At 37.6% G+C, this 17217-nt stretch overlaps 1 protein-coding gene across 1 annotated transcript in view; it reads right to left on the bottom strand.

Annotated features, from left to right (window-relative positions):
• LOC106661099 (neurogenic locus Notch protein) overlaps window positions 1-17217 on the bottom strand; it is a 111802-nt gene that overhangs the window by 50588 nt on the left and 43997 nt on the right. Inside the window, exons 3-4 of the mRNA XM_014384274.2 lie at window positions 5539-5816; window positions 1871-2066 (exon numbers count right to left, since the gene is read on the bottom strand). Coding sequence (XP_014239760.1) covers window positions 1871-2066; window positions 5539-5816 — 474 coding nt within the window. The remainder of the gene's footprint in view (window positions 1-1870; window positions 2067-5538; window positions 5817-17217) is intronic.

Raw genomic sequence — 17217 nt, forward strand, 5'->3', positions numbered from 1 at the left:
TAATTATGCATAAATTATAGAAATATTTCAATGATTTATAGCTTTTAAATTCAATAATCAAATTGATACCCATATTTATATTTTAGTTAACAGTAAAGTCACAAAAATTTGTCGAGGGAGAATGGGAGAGACTAAAATTTGCGACAGATCCATGTTAGGTGAGCATGAACTTTAATAACTATTTCAATTAATTAATCTTTTTATCTAATGTCTTGGTTTAGATGAAAAATTTGTTGTCACGAGGGGGATTCGAACACACGACTTTCGGCTTTGGTCAATTATGACCACTAAGCATATATGGTTTAATATTAAGGTATCAAAATTAGCATATTAACTGCCGCACACAACCCTCAATGGATTTAAGAAAAAAGGGTACCGATATTTTCCTAATTTGGGTAAAATCCAAGAGCAACAATGAGTACAGTCATGAGCAAGTCGACCTCCTTACCGAAGGGGATACGAGCTCAACGCCGAAAAAGCAGCGGTCACGGTCGCCGACATAATCTCACATATAAGTAAATATGCAAGAGAAAAATGTCAAAAGGTGTACGATATGGCGAACTCATTAAAATGGAGAGTTTATTCAAGCTTTCAACCCAAACCATGGTTCAGTAACATCAATGAACCGAGGAACCTTATCACATCCATTTGCAGATTCCGACTGAGCCATAATTGTTTGCACCATTATACAATCGGCCAAAATGGCCAGTGTGAGTATGACCAGGAAACCCTTGCGGACCAGGACCATGTTCTTCTGTCCGGCCCCTACACTTCCAAAATGAGAGATTTTTTGTATTCCACTGTTATGAGAAATGGCCTGTTCTTGCCTACGAAAAGTAACGTAATTTTAATCACTATAAATAAGCCCCAAACATAGCACTTTAGTCATGTAAATGGTTTTTATCCATGTCCCTCTGATACGTCCGTTGTAAGAATGAGGTAACCCCTAAAAGTAAGCGCCTGGTATCCGCCTCGGTGGGTCGCGGGCTGTCTTTGCGTTTTGCCCTTAAAATATCTGGCAGATGTGACTTTCACAAGGCGAAAATAAATTTGTGACCGATCCATGATAAGTGTGTATGATGTAGATGTACGTTATACTCCGCCCTTTGAGAACTTTTTTTATCCCCTGTTCTGTGACTATGAATTTCAATATTAACGTATAAATAATAAAAAAGTATCTTAATTGACATAAGCATTCCTCCCACATTTATATAATATTGTATATATAAAGTTATGTACAGCTACTGAGATAAAGCGGAGACCTTTAATGGTCGAATTTATCAGAGATCTCGAAAATATTTCCCACGAGTTTCTACGCTTTGGGACAGCTCTATCATTTGAACAAAATTTAAGCAGATCTTCAATGTTTTAAACTAAAAGACGACAGCATTCTAAATAGAGGCAATGAGTTTAAAAAACAGACTGATTAACAAGTATGTTAAAGAACTTATAGTTACATTTTAATGGAATTCGTATGAAAAAGGATTAGTTAAAATGTGTGATATATCTAATTACGAATTAGAACGTTGAGAGTTAAGGAACGTGTAAACGTGTAGGTTTGTTAATTTGAAAAATAAAATAAATATTAGCTCTGCGAAAATGGCGTTATATAAAATAGTAAATCTCGCGGGTATTAAAAGATAAGGATGTGGAATAAACCTAAAGCTGACTCGTCGGGTGGAATACGGGGAATGTTCAGCCCGTTATTTACCGAGTCAGCATAAATCCCCTGATATATTTAATACTGTGGTGTCGGCCGGGAATTAATAGGCCCGAGGGGGCCGGCCGAGGTGGGCACCCTTGACATTTCGAGGTTGAGAAAAGGAATCGGAATTAATTTAGGACTGAGAGAGTAAATAATAAAGCTTACGTGTAAGAGCCGGGAGTGTTGTAGCAGCTGCCGTGTCTGCAAGGCTTCGCTCTGCATTCGTCAATGTCGTTGTCGCATGTCGTCCCTTTGAATCCTGCAGGGCATGTACAGGTAAACCCGTCCTGAAGGGAGGTGCACGTCGCCCCGTTCAAGCAAGGCACGCTAGCGCAATGGTCTTCCGACTCACAGTGGCTTCCTGAAAAACAAAATATCACATATTATTAACTCGAAGTACAAAAAAATTACAGTGTAATAACATGAAAATTGAGACGAAACATAATTCAAAAAATCATAAAGGATATAGAGATAAAAAGAAAGCTTCAATATGATTGACAGCATAACGGTCCTAGTTGTCAGCGGTTTGATCGCCCCCGAACATCTTGGTACGCCTATTACCCGGCCTATTGTACTAAAAAGAAAAAGACCGATAAAAAGGCAAAGATGGCGAAACGCGACTGACAAAACACACAGCGAGACTGATCGAACCCAAATAATTAGAACCATCAAAGTACTGATAACTGTAACACATTGCTGATGGTTAAAGAAAATAATTGTACAATAAAACATAATATGCAGGGTGTCCTTTTTAGACGGCCCGGCTGAACTTCTCTTGAACCGATGACACTATCAATAAAGCAAAAAATACTAGTTTATTATTTTTTAGACTAGTTTCAAATTTTTACCTTTTTTTTAGAAACCTCAGGCCCAGTTCAACATCGAAATGTCAAATCCGACCCTAAACATCCTGACACATCATTTTAAAGGATTTTTTACGCTGAAAACAGTATTGTAATCGGATTTTAAATTGGTCAGAAAATGACAATTATGGCAAAACGTTTAGGGGGGAAACAGTTATTTCGTTTGTTATTTATTAATCACATTTCATGTTCGAACTGCCTATCTTGCATAAAGATGCAAAGATCTGCTCTTTTAAACCACTCTTGACCGGTGCTCAGAGCGATACAGTCGGGGGAGATGTATTGACAAGCATTTTCCATCCTTTGTCGCAGTTCTTCAACTGAGGTTGCTGGGTTATGATTGGCGTAGACACTGTTTTTTAAAGGACCTCACAGAAAATAGAAACAAAGTACTTCTGAAAAATGCGAAACACGCCATTAAAAAACACAGAGACTACTAGAACCAGAATAATAAAAACAATAAAACTAATTATTGAACAACTTGCTGCGCACAGTTATATTTACGGAGTAATTTAATTTTTTTCCGAGGGTTCGCAACAGCAGAGGTCATATAAACCCTCAGGGTGCCGGTGTTTTTGAAAAAAAGCCCATTTGTAAGTATGTCGGGTTCGAATGCAGGGCCGCTGGAATGGAACCCGGGACCTTAACCTTACAGTGATGGGCGCCGTGTCAACGCTTAAACCGTTGCGGCCACCGACGCCCCACGGAAGAGTATTGTTATAATAAAATATACAACGGTAAACTGAACATACATATATCCTCTCAAAAAGGCAAAACGCATTCTGAACACAGCAAGAATTGTAGAAAGCAGGATAATCAGAACAATGAAACAGATGATTCTAAACAATGCTGTGAAATCTTTACTGGTAAAAAAATAGAATATTCATGCTATAAAATATACCAAGGCAAAATTGAACACACAAACCGATATGGCTATCATACTCTTGTAATAATTGAAGCAGAACTGAACCTAACTGACAGTCTAAACTATGATAAAACATAATTTGGAATTAATCAAACAGACAATTATCATTTCCTGTCACAAAAATGAATAAGCAAACAACCAAGGGGAAAAAAGAACCAACGCAAATAAAGAAGAACATTATCATTATTATAGAAAAAATTTACACTGGGAAATTTAAAAAAAATGGGGCTGGTGTATTTTATTTGGTAATTTAATAATTGGTACTTGTTACAGGAGAAGATCCATGTTTCCATTACAAACTTCAGTTCATGAAACGTGCTTTTGACTATGCTCATGAACAAGGACAAAAGGATGGCGATATTGGCAAAAGGCAAGAAGATTGACTCGAGTGCATTCTCAGTTGAGCCAATAATTGGATTTTAAATGTTATAAAGGTAGAGCACGTGGGACCGCGGCCAAGGCCAAGGGACGAGGGAGAAAAAAGATAAATACATAGGAGGAAGACCCCTCGTCTTAATTGCGACCAGAGATTCCTTCACCTTAATCACACAAGTGGAACTGTTCCAGAACAACTTATTTCTGAAGCGATATTTCAGTCCTGTATTAAGAAAATATTTCAAAAAGCGAGAGCAGGAAATGAAGATGAACTTAAAGGGTTGTTGATGTAGGACTTCTAAATATCTAATGACACGGCATTTGAGGGTTGATACCATTTTAATGTCCCATTGCTCATCTATGACTAACACCTGTCTCTTTGAGTCATACTCCCGCGGTGTTTTTTTTAAACCCTATTCTGTCCAAAGGGCCATTAGAAAGCGTAAACAATGGTGAATATACGAAGGTCCTTTTTGAAGTTCTTTCTACACCTTGGATACAGGATTTTTGTTCGAGAACGATTGAAGATAAATTATCATTCGGATTCTGTGATGGCATTCCGATATAATTTACATCCGATCGTATTGATTGAAAATCGGAATATATATGGTCACTTTAATTAATTCAGGCTCATTTCAAACTCTGGTCTATTATGTAGCTGTTCAATATTCATTGAATTCACTTTGAACATGCTGCTCATTTGGAACTACTTGTAAAATGGTGAACGGAACGACTCCCGACGCCTAAAAGAGTTAAGCATTATATAAGCCCTTTCATTCAAATTATACATGAAGTAATCTGCGAATTTAGAGGAACTTGAGATTCATTTTTTCCATCAGAACTTGTAATGATTCGTTAACTTCTGTGTATGTTCAGCTAGAGATCATTTTGCTATGTTTTAGTTAAATGAGCATTCGGTTATGAGTGTTTAGGTTATCTCCCTGCCATTATAACTGGTATCTTATGGAAGTTTAAATTAAAAATTAAATTTAACAGCCACGATATGTATACTCTGTGAAATGCAGTAGCTTTTGTTGTAAGCACGAAGTCACAGTTGAGTAAGACTGCGTTAAATATTAAACATTTCTGTTTGTATTACCAAAACGTTTCTTTCTTGGTTGTAGGTTTTTCAAATATTGGATGCAATATATAACTGTACACAACTGGTATGGTAATAAACTGTACTGGGGCATCGGTGGCCGCAACGGTTTAGGCGTTGACACGGCGCTCAACACTGTAAGGTAATGGTCTGGGGTTCAAATCCAGCGGCCTTGCATTCGAACCCGTCATATTAACAAATGGGCTTTTTTTTCAAAAACACCGGCACCCTGAGGTTTATATGACCTCTGCTGTTGCGAATCCTCGTTTAAAAAACATAAATAAATAAAAATAAACAGTATTTTTCTCACGCTTCCAATATGTGTGTTTGTGCATCTCAGAAGCCAAAATTTTGTTTTGTCTTAAGTGAATATGTGGTTGTGTGGAAACATGCTGGTATTACTCAAACTCTGCTCATGATACAAGTGAGTCTTAGATAGTGAAGGCTGTGTACAGGTGGTATTAGTTTGCTGGTGTTACTCAGTTATTGTGGAGAAATAGTGTTATGTGTTTGTTTAATGAAGTTTTTCCATCTTTTTTAATACAAATAGAATTTTTAATTATGAAATTACCTGTGAATCCGACTGGGCAGGTACATGTGTATCTATCGAGGCTTTGTAGTGAGCAGGTCCCGCCGTTCAGGCAGGGGCTGGAATCGCAAGAATTGGCGATCGGAATCTCGCATAACGAAGCCGAGAAACCGATTGGGCAGGAGCACCAGAAGTTAGGAGGTCCGTGGGTCGGTGACGTCCTGACGTTGCAGGTGCCACCGTTTTGGCACCTCGGACCGGGACCGGTGTGGCACGGGTTAAGGTGCTGACAATACTCCCCTACGTAGACGTTCGTGCAGCTGGAAAAGAACAAAAAGAAAACAAACGTTAGAGTTGTGTGAAAATAATGATCATCTGTCTTGTCAAATATAAAGGAAAAAGATGAGAGCAGTTGAAAGGGGCCGAGTGAACAGTGGACCGTACATCACAGTCGCAACTACTCGTTTTTTAAATAACGTTTATTTTCCTCTTTTAATTACCGGCCTAGCTTTCGTCACAGACCGCTCGCGATTAAAACAAATTTTCATGAAAATCTCCCACGGCGATCGACCGAGCATATGAAATTACACACCTGCTCCGAAAAAAAAGTTCTAATTAAATTAGTGATTCTATAATTATGGAAAGGAAGTCACCAGTTGCAAATAGTTCGTGTTGTCTTTCAAAATCGTAGCTTTGATGATTCGCCTTTATATTCACCTTGAATATCACTTTCTTTAACGTAAATATATAAAGGCTCTCTTACGTTTTAACAATACAACACCGGTATGGACTTAAGGGCTGGAAGTGTGGGGTTCAGCCAAACATACCAACATCCGCCGCACACAAACTGCCCAGTCCTTAATCCTGCGAAAAATACTATGCTCCATTTTATGTATAGAACCTAAATATACATACAGTCTTACATATCCCTTTCGCTCAAGATGAAATCCGTCCCCGTTAGCGCAAATTTCACAAAACCCTCCCAACTACTGTATATCAGCACACCAGAAACCTCGCATCCTGACGAATCCTCTCGAACCCACCTCGCCGACTGAAGAGACAATGGCCGCGAGATCTAGGAAGTGATGGTGATGATAGTGAAAGTGATAATGACATAAGTATCAATTAAACAGACAATATTTTAATATCATTGGAGTAATACCAATGGGTATTTTCTTCACTCTTGTTTTTAATTTTGTATATATCACCTTGCTCATTGTCACATGCTACCTACTAATGCAAGGTAGTTGTAATGTACTACAAATTTTTAAAAAAGTTTTAACAATATTACAAACTAAGTCCAAGTTTGCCAAAAAGTCTTCTAACCACACTGGTATGGTAATCCATCGAATAATAATCATGATTACCTTAAGCCGTATTCCCTTGGTGTGTTGACCTCACAGACTTGTCATCTGTCGTATTACCGCAAACTGTTCCCGTGGCGCGGAAGGGCTCGTGGCTTGGCGAACCTCATCTATTGCGTAAGTTTTTAAATGAAGCCAGTTTTGGTTTAAACATAAACGCTAGTACAATGTTTTATTGTGATTTTTATAGATGTTGAAAAACGAATTAGTACAGTGAATAAACCGGCAACAAATCCCGACGAATCGAGGAACGGAGGCTCGAGCCATACTGAGGCTTGCCATTCACTGGGGTCGCAATGTCATTTAACATTGAGGTTCTTTAGCGTGCGCACCTAGCTGGCTTTATCACACGTTTAGATTCTCAAGTTAGGAGCGACTCACCTCCGCGCACGGAAAATCTGCTTCTTCCGAGAGGTGAGGTGTAGAAGCCCGCAAATTGACAGACATCTTGACTTCTCCTGCTTGCCCCTTCCGAGGGGGTGGGTTAACACTGTGCACTTAACCAGTGCCGCGCGTAAAGGGATACCCAAAAAGATGTCGAAATGCATCGGCCAAGTCTCCCGCGCACTCCCTTGATATTGACGACAACTTTATCTCCCTGGGTGTAAGGGCTCCGCTAGCGTCGAAACCTCCTGATACGCTCCGGCCGCGGTTTCGATTTTAGTGGGATCTCTAACCACCCCCTAGAGGAGACAATGCGTACGGTAAAGACAGCCCAGACGACCACCATTCCTGACGCATCCGAGGGACGCCGTCATCGTAGTCATAGCTCCTCGATGGCTATACGTTCTCGGCAATCCGATCCTTCCGATTCCCGCGAGGTCGGGAGGTAATTCGGAGGTCATACGTAAGTACTAGTGAATGAAACATAGCCTCTTTTCCAGGTACCCGTTAGGGGTCTCATCACTAAGCCACTGCACATGGGCTTGAACTTGGAACGAAAATACGCTGCTCGCAGTTCAGATGGTTATTTAACCCCCGTAAAAGGCTTGTCATCCGTCGAGCCCCAAGCCTTTAATATCCGAGAATTCACCGACAATACGCGAGAAAGACCGATCACCTCGAGCAACGAGTCTTTACGTTCCCTCTGCTTGAGGTGTGACTTAGACTAGCTATACACCATGCTCGTCAAGCCACACGTCATGGGAACAAGGCATTAGGTTTAAAAAAATTGATGCGGAACTGAATAAACTGTCATGAAAGCAGCTCATTCCATTTATGTATTTTTTAATGCGTATATTCATATATTACGTTACAAATTTGTACTATTATAACTAAATTATACTACAAAATGTGGAACTTTAATTAAGAACAAACAACGATAATGTAATATTGAATGAAGTCCCTTTCCCCGAGGTATTCCGGTTTATGGGCTTGCATTAGATGGGCGGTAGGTTATTTGATTTTGCGGAAACGATATTAGTGGCTACCACCCGTTCTGGGCAATACAAGATACAGAACAATTATCATCGGTGTGAAAGGCCGCTCACGACCTTTCGGTACATAAACATTTCGCATGTACACAGTCACGGTCCGGAGACCGGAGAGCCGTTCCACTCAAAATATATGTGACTCCAGACACCATCCCACGTATAACGAAACAATTACAAGACGGCGGGGAATTAATATCCGCCGGTTACATCTGTTATGTAAATAAGGGAATCGGATAATGTTCTCTTTATAGAAACTGAGTAAATCTCTACGGGGTAATTACGTGTAATTAGCGTTATACGTGTTCCCTCGATAACGGTTCTCGCCCAATGCCCACATGGAGTGGGCGGCGGGCCATCACTATTCGGCTCACGTCTTATTAACACTGAGAAAGAGTCTTGAAAAAAAGGTTTTGTACGCGGACGTAACTCTAGATGTTATCGGATGTACCTTGTCCTCCCAACAGGGAGTACTCTCGGACAGCGAATCCAGTCTATCTCTACGTGGCGACACTATTTTTCCTTTTGTACTTCATGCCTTATCCTTCATCTCTTGTTTCTATAATTCTTCTTAATCTTTACTGCGCGTTATTTCACAGGGTTTAGTATTCCTGTGAATTTATGCATCAGAACCAAGATTGTGTTATACTAAGGCTTTTTCAATCGGCCATTTAAATATTAAAGGATATTAATCGCCTAGGAAAATGAATGACCAGCACCTCTGAACGCTGATCTATTCTGGTTTTAACTTATTTCCGTTAAAATTACAAATAATAGTTTCGTTACAACAGAGCCAGACTACCATCTTTAATCTTGCACATAGGCAGTTCACGTACAAATAGATGACCCTTGGTGCCATAACACGCCCCGCATAATTTCTTGGGTTTCATTCCACGAGGCATATTAAGCTTACTCAAAAAGCCACATTTATCCTTTGGTGACCCAACTTTTCATTCAAATCGATGATTAACCATATCTGATCAATCCATTCACTGCAGCCTCGTTACCAGGTATCATCCTGCATGGAAGGAAGACCCAGATAAATACCACACAAGAGGGGGTGGGGTTTAATGCTGCAAAGCCGACAGAGATTTAACCGATAAATCGTTTTTGGCCTAAAAAGTAATAATTGTACATTTATTAACTGCAAGCAGCTCTCGGCACTGTATATATTGGACTTGAGATAGAATCCAAGAATAAGTAAGTATTTTGACTTTCACACATAACAGCAGCTCCGAGTGCATATTTGGAACCTCCCATTCAAACATAGCTTGTTTTCTAAGTCAAAACGTTTAAACATAAGTTTGTCTTCAAATTCGTTTATAGTCAAGTAGAGAAGTAAACTGGATGGCTTAAAGTTAAACCGCCATGGCCGTTTTCCTCCATAATGGCTCGCGTAAGTACTTCTAAATGTCCTTTTTATAAATAACCGCTATGATATCTCAAAAAAAAAGTTCTAATTATTCTTCTATTATTACCCAGTTCTGAAGGCAAATCCATCCGAGCACTATGACAGATCTGATGTCGCTGTATTTTTCCATAGAAAACAGGGAGAACAGGCATATCAGGAGGATCGGAACCCAAACTAAAAGTTTATCAACTACTTCCTGTAATTTCTAATTTTTCTAACAGCAAGAATAAAAGGTTGAAACGGCAAGAATTAAACGTTGAAACGCCGTTCTCAAGGAGAACTCTTACACAAAAATATGTAGGATTATTAAAACACCCATTAAAGTTAAGCTGGATAAATGAATGATAATCGAAGTTGGCCGTTAAAAGCAATATCTCCTTCAAGAACTAGTTTCATCATACCAAGAAAAAATCTCAATACGCAAAGAAAATGGTTTTTTCCTCCGTCTGCGAAAATTCCAGCATAATTCCCTCAAATTATTGAAAATGAAAGCCTCCTTTATGGTAGATTGTTACAACAGTTAATTGTAGTCCCCCCTAGTGGGATTCGGACTGGAGTCTTTGGTCTAGACTTAGAGAGTAAGCCTGGGAGCTCATTAATAGCACCCTCGCGGGGCAGGGCCCATGATTTACTAAGATGACTCCACTGTAATCAATCCGCTATTCAGTCCTAATCCAATAATTCAGACGCATTGAAAAATAGAGGATCGAGAGTGAGTTACAGGGGGAGATTTGTTTTCTTTTATTATTTTTTTCTCTCTCTTTAAAATATCCAAACGGGTCGCCTATCCCTTAACATCTCCTCCCACGCGACACACCGAGGATTGAATTTTAAACTGGTCGATTCGGCGGTCACGACTCGGGGCAAAACTGTAAATTCCACGTACATGAATGGAGTATTCTTAATAATAGTGAAGTGGTTAACAGTAACTAAGACATATGTATGGGGACCTAATGCCCGGACGCGGCTACAATGCTTGCCCATTATCCTGTCACAAGGTGGACGAGCGCTTTTCCAATTAAATCTACCGAAAGAGCCGAGTCGGGGTGAATTAGCACCTTTTCCAGTACGAATGGAACTTAATCATCAACACTTATTTATTTAATTTATTGTCAGCACTGCCGAGGAAAGGGTATTTTACTTCTTTTTTTTGCAACGAGGTAAAGAGCACATTAGCGGCGCCCTGAGATTGCCAGGAAAAATTATTTTTGCCGCTAGGGCCTTTTAAGATCGTAGGCGAGACAAGAAAGCTTTCAATTTGTGCCTATCATTTGTGATATAACAACATTTTAAAAAGAATTCTGAAAGATCGTGACGAAAAAGCCGACAAAAGATTCGTTGGTTACTTGAAAAAAATTTAACAGACAAATTCGAAAGGGTATAAAAGATATGTGCTATTCAAGCAATGAAATAACTCATTCTTCCCATAATGAAACTATAAAAATGCTAAATTTATCAAAATTTCTTGTTTAATTTTGTCAAGAAGTACTTAAACAACTTCAGCCTTAGAGGTTGGTCCATATGTTCTTCTTGTACTTACGTCTTTTTTACAGATTTCTATCTGATTTTTAGAATACCAAAATAAATATAACAGCCAAAACCAAGCTACAGGTTTTCACCTCGCAAACTTTCACCATTTATCTCACCATATTTGATTGCTTAAAAATATTTCGCTCGATCAATTTTCATGAATACTGAAAAATTAAAGTTGCTAACATATACAGAACTATTAAATTCATTGTGTGTCCTCCTGTTGTCTATGGGATGATGAACCTATAGTTTGACATCTATTATCCTGGTGTGATCAGCGAGGATAGACAGAACCGGAAATTCAATGACATATCGCTAGCCGCAAAGCCAGGAAAGCATCATTCCATACTTACTGATGTTGCTAATTTTTCTTTATTATGTTATTAGAAAGATAGAATTTGGTGGTTTTAAACATTGTCGTTTTAAACAAAACAAGTGAACTATCAGAAATGATTTTTTAAACCATAAATTAATTTAATTTAAGCCTTTCCGTCTGGGTTTTCTTCCTGTAGAACAAAACCAGGACTCTAAAAAATTTCGCAGATATTTTTTATGTATAATCATAATAATATTTTAATTGTAATTATAGTCAGTCATTTTACAAAGGAATATTTAATTACCCATTGTACTCGTTTCCCACACTCCGGGAAAGACGGGTGTCTCTCGTATAAATTTTTAGCTGCATTCTGTTCAGTTTTTCTTTTTTTTTATATACTTTTAACTGGCTTTCATAATTTTTCATTTTTGCTGTTGACACAACACACCTTGTTCGTGTAGTCTATTTGAAGAGATCTTTGGTTTTTTGAAAAGATCGAAAATGAAGAAAGGGCGGTCAATAAGAAATATGGTAATTCAATTTTTGCATTAAACATCGTAAGCTATTAACAAAATGTACAAAACATAAAAAATAAAATAACTTGCTAAACATATTTCGGCTAGTTCTACACACAAAAAAATTACAAAAAGCATCCAGAAATTCCTTTTTGAATATTTTTGTCATTTACTAATGTAAGGGGAACTTTAAGAATTCCTGTAAGATTACCAGATCAAAAATGCCTATGTTCCTATTAAAAAAAAATTAAGCCAAACAATAATGAGATTCTTTCACTGGCAACAAATTATCTACGCCCTAAAAACGAACAAAGAAGTGAAACTTATTACGTAAGATTTAATAAATCCTAAACATTTTAAAAATGACCATTTTAAAGACCTATTTTTATTTTTTGTATACATATATATTTTTTATTTATTTATTTTTGTAAATCAAAGGCCCACAGTGCAAAGACTTAACACAGTTTCCTTCTCCCCTTCATATTTTACATATAAATGGAAGCAGTTGATAAAATACCGCACAGACCATCCATTGAACACGGCGAATGACATCAATTAACTAAATTTCGTTACTTTAGATGTAAGAAAAACAGCTAAAAATCGTTTAAAATGATTTTTAATGATTATGTTCTCCCATAACGTATTTTCTATTTATAATTGTTCTTTGTTAAATTACTTCTAATTATGTGACAGGATCTACTTTGATAAGTTCTCCAAAGTGTCTCTCATCATCCTGGTCTATTGTAGCTGGTTTTTAAAATGTTTGAGTTGGTGAGGATACTCTCCCAACAGAATTTTTACCTGTCTTAATCCTTGCTTTCCTGTGAGAGACGCGTTTCTGCATTTCTTCATCGATTATAGTGTAATGTTATAAGTTTGTTTTCCTAAAATATTTGATTTTTGGTTGACAAAATAAAGCACAGGCCAACTAATTAAGATGGAGAAGTGCCAAAACACGTCTGGCCAAAACGGCGAGGGTGGGCAAACAAGGATGATCGTAGAGCAGTTTTCCTAAATAAATGACATCTGAGTTTCGTTTTAAGGATGGCTATAAATAAAAGGGCAAACGAGAAACTCCACTAGCTAACTAACGAATGGATAATCCAGAAAACAGGCAAAGTCAATGAGACTAGAAATACCAGGTCATGGAGGTCATGTCCAGGTGGCAGATTTCAGAACGCGATAAGATTCTTTTTATTGTTCCAAAACATGTATGTTCTAAAAACCTACAGCAGAGGAATGAAAAATATTTGGCGATTTCTTATATTTACATGGATTTTTTCTTTTCTTTACACAACTATCGTTAAACGATGCGGAAATCATGTGGGACTATCTCAAAGATCTAGCTCTACGATTGTGTTCGCTCTGTTCGAAAGGGTGGTTGACAAAAAAAAGACAGACAGCGGTCGTGCCGAGGATAATATCGCCAATTACAACTCTATATTAATTACTAGCGACCGTCACGATCACACCACACATACTGCACCAATTAAACATAACTTTATGTAAAGATGGTTTTCCCTCTCACTGAAAAAGAATCTTTTAAAAAATATAAGAAAATTCGAACAATGTCACCGGCGGAAATGTCTCTTGAGTTTAAAAGAATAAAATTTAAAGTAAGATTGGAACCATAAGAGGTTGAAATATGAACTAATTCTCCGAGCATTGCCAGACTTTTTTTATTATGAAAACTGGTCTCCCCGCTGGCACCGACTCTTCCCACGTGGATCTTATTCCGCCCGCATGTTAGTTGATTATTATGTAAACCGAGATTATATTTCCACTCAGTACAAAATATTAATTAATTATCTACTTTCAGATTGGATGTTAAGATATAAATTTACCTAAAATTGGTAAATTAAGAGGTTTATTGGCTTACATGCATTATTTATAACTAGATTTGAGAATTGTTGATTATATGTTAAACTGAAGATTCTGGGTTGAAATTTCAACCGACTAAATCTCTATACAAATGATTATCATTATATCATGATGATTTCTATTTATCCTTGCATCTAACTAAGCTAAGTTTCCGATCATTATGATACCATTTGGTAGTTCATCAGTTCTGCTCTGCATTCGACATATTCCTTGGTTGTTGTATGTGCGGTTTCTCGTATATTCTTATATTAATAACCACTCTATATTCCAGAAATGAACCGGGAAACTAATCGAAAGCTAACTAAAGTTTCATGTTTAGCAAAAATGCTCTAAGACCATGCCTCTTTGCTATTTTGGTCAGACGCGTTTCGCCTTTTCGCCAACTTCATCGGTGGTTTTGTGTCTCAATAATGTCGTAGACACAAAGCCAAAATGTGCCAAAACAGCTAGTATAGACGGACCGAAAAGGAAACGGCAAAGCTATACATATACATGGTGTATTTGTATTAGAATTATCTTTTCCTAATACTTTTTACGTATATATTTATATTTCTCTATTCATATCTGCAATAATAGAATCTATCTGTAAAGGATTCCCTATGTACAGATTATATATAAATAAACATATGGCACCCAACTGTCCCTGCTTAGATATCCTTATATTACAACAATCTGTGTATTATAAAAAGCAAAAGGTCAATGAAGCACGGGTTTTGATTTAGCGTGAAGAGCAATTGGCTAATACCAACAAACTACAACCGCCGGTGAAGAATTTCTGAAAGGTCAAAATCGAATATTCCCATGTTACGGATGCGAACCACGATGCTCGAGGCGTCCGAGAGGGAAATGTTCAGCCCGGACGGCAAATTATGCAAGCCGTTATAAAGCCGGGGTGGTAAATCCGATTTTTACATATTGAGGTTGTAAAACCGATGTTGGCCGAGGAAAACGTATTGGCATAATTCCATGGAAAGGCCTTCGGCAATACCGTGCAAGCTGATCCGGGTAGAGAAAAACTTGTACTACTGCTAACAGAAGAGAACGCTGTTCCCCTCCGAGTTATACTTATGATTCGTAGAATGTTGCCTTGAGCGTGAAGAGAATAAAATGCACCGATCAGATGCCATAATGAATCTTTTCCAATCCTTTCCGACCGATGAAGTCTTGTTTTATTAAAATACTGAGTAAAGCGACGCGAAGGGCAACAACGTACTAAAAACAACAGCTAATGCTATGTTAATACAGAAAACCTTAAAAAAAATTGAACCCTGCTTAAAAGTAAAGTTAATTGCTTTAATTTTACTATTAACTGTGGCTGAGTCCTCAAATATTTACGCAAAAAGATAAAAACATCAAAAATCATGAAGCTCGTGATGCTAAGTCTGAAGATCCCCAATAAGTATGATATTAAGTATCTACATCATTAAATACTAATAATTATTTACTAAGTGAACAATAGAAAATGTTAGTAGAGAGAGATGTTTCTCGCTTGTTGAACACATAGTTATTGAAAAATAATTTAATTTAATTACCAGATTTATTACTCAGAAAAAACCCACAATTTCTTTGTTTTGGGAAATAAATATAAAATAATGCTAGTTATTATGGATGAGTTTTATAACTGTAAGTTGAAAATTAAGGAGTTGACTTCAAAAGTCAATCTTCATTTAATCACAGGGATGAAAAAATTATTATTCATGGAGTATGATACAGCCTAACTCTAGGAAAATTGGCAGCTGTGTATGTTTTTTTATCCGCTTGTGAAAACCAGTTGTCCACCGGCTTATCTCACCATCTTAGGGTGTCGACCTCTTGTTTTTATAATCTTTTCAAGCGGTCGGCTTAGTTTTGTTTGAAGAGATTAGATTTTTCCTCCGATAGGAAAATTACCCTTTTCGAAATTGTTCTAAGAAGTGTTATGTATTTATATCTGTAGCACCTTGTAAAATTTTATGGCTTACAATTACTCTTTTCTGTTATTTTTTAGTGTTAATATGTGTTTATAATTTAAAAAGATTAGTGAATGTACAGTGTTGAGAATGTTCAGAGATCTTTTTTGGTCACATGATACCGTTTTATTGTTATTTAGATTATATTTGTATTTTATATTGAACACGAATTTTTAATATTATGGCATTTTGGGGTAGGTCGGCTGTCCCAGGTAGGGACGTCCTATTTCCGGCCTATTGAGCATGACGGGGGATGAGAGTAGGGAGAAAGCCCACCCCTAACCCCGGCACCCTCTTTCCTGTACATTCAAGTCTCCCGAGACGACGTAAATTTCTAGAAACTCTAGTGAACATTCGTCACCCTGTATCAGGCTGACGTTAATGATACTGGTCGAATAAGGGCATAAAGGCTTGAAATCCTTTAGCCGGCGAGTAATCATCCTTCGAGGCTTATCGATGTCTCCAAAGCCGGGGTATTCGTGCCGAGCCCTTGTTAGCCGCCTCATTCACACTTGGTCGCTAATGGGAGAATCATTAACATATAATGCAGGCGGATACATTCCACTTGTGCACAAGGCGAAAGGAGGCTTTTTTCTTTCTTTTTTCAAAGGTGAATAATTTTTCACCTATGCAAACGAATATCTTCACAAAATGACCCATGAAAAGAGAAAAAAGAACCTTTTCTTTTATCTTCTACTCAGCACATTTTTGTATAAAGCAGACTCACGCTTTTTAAAATTTATCTTTAAACTGCAATGTATACATGAGAAATAGGTTGAACTTCCTAACCATTGGAGATCGTTTTGGTCTTATTTATTCTCGCTGTTTTTCGTCTGTCTCTGTTCGGCATTTCGCCATCTTCTCCACCGTAGGGATGTTAGTAAAAACCGGTACATATTTGCCAGTCCAAACTAGAGAGAACAGTAGAAGAGACAAAGATGATGAGTACAAATTACAAGTTCATCCACTTCAACAAAAATAACTTTCAAAATACCTAATAATTGTGACTTAGTAAACCCTCGTACGCCCTTTTATTGATCCGCCCAAAAAACGACCAATCTGAAATTAATGCCTATTATTAAAAAAAAAGAACCCCGTGAAAATGGCGAAAAACCTATTGTGTCTGACATGCGCAAACAGTGAGGATAATCTGAAAAAAATGATCATCAGTCATGATTTTGATGAGAAGTAAAGTTCATAACACAGCCTCTCTGCAGGTTCATCTCCACGCAATTCCTCAAGAAGATATTTCAACATTATTGAAAAATCGCTGAAACTAACCTGACCATTTCTTGATGGAACACCGTGAATGTGGTCAAAAGAAG

This window comes from Cimex lectularius, unplaced genomic scaffold (genome assembly GCF_000648675.2).
Source record: "Cimex lectularius strain Harlan isolate CLEC.00 unplaced genomic scaffold, Clec_2.1 scaffold39, whole genome shotgun sequence".
In the NCBI taxonomy this organism is placed as follows: Eukaryota; Metazoa; Arthropoda; class Insecta; order Hemiptera; family Cimicidae; genus Cimex; species Cimex lectularius.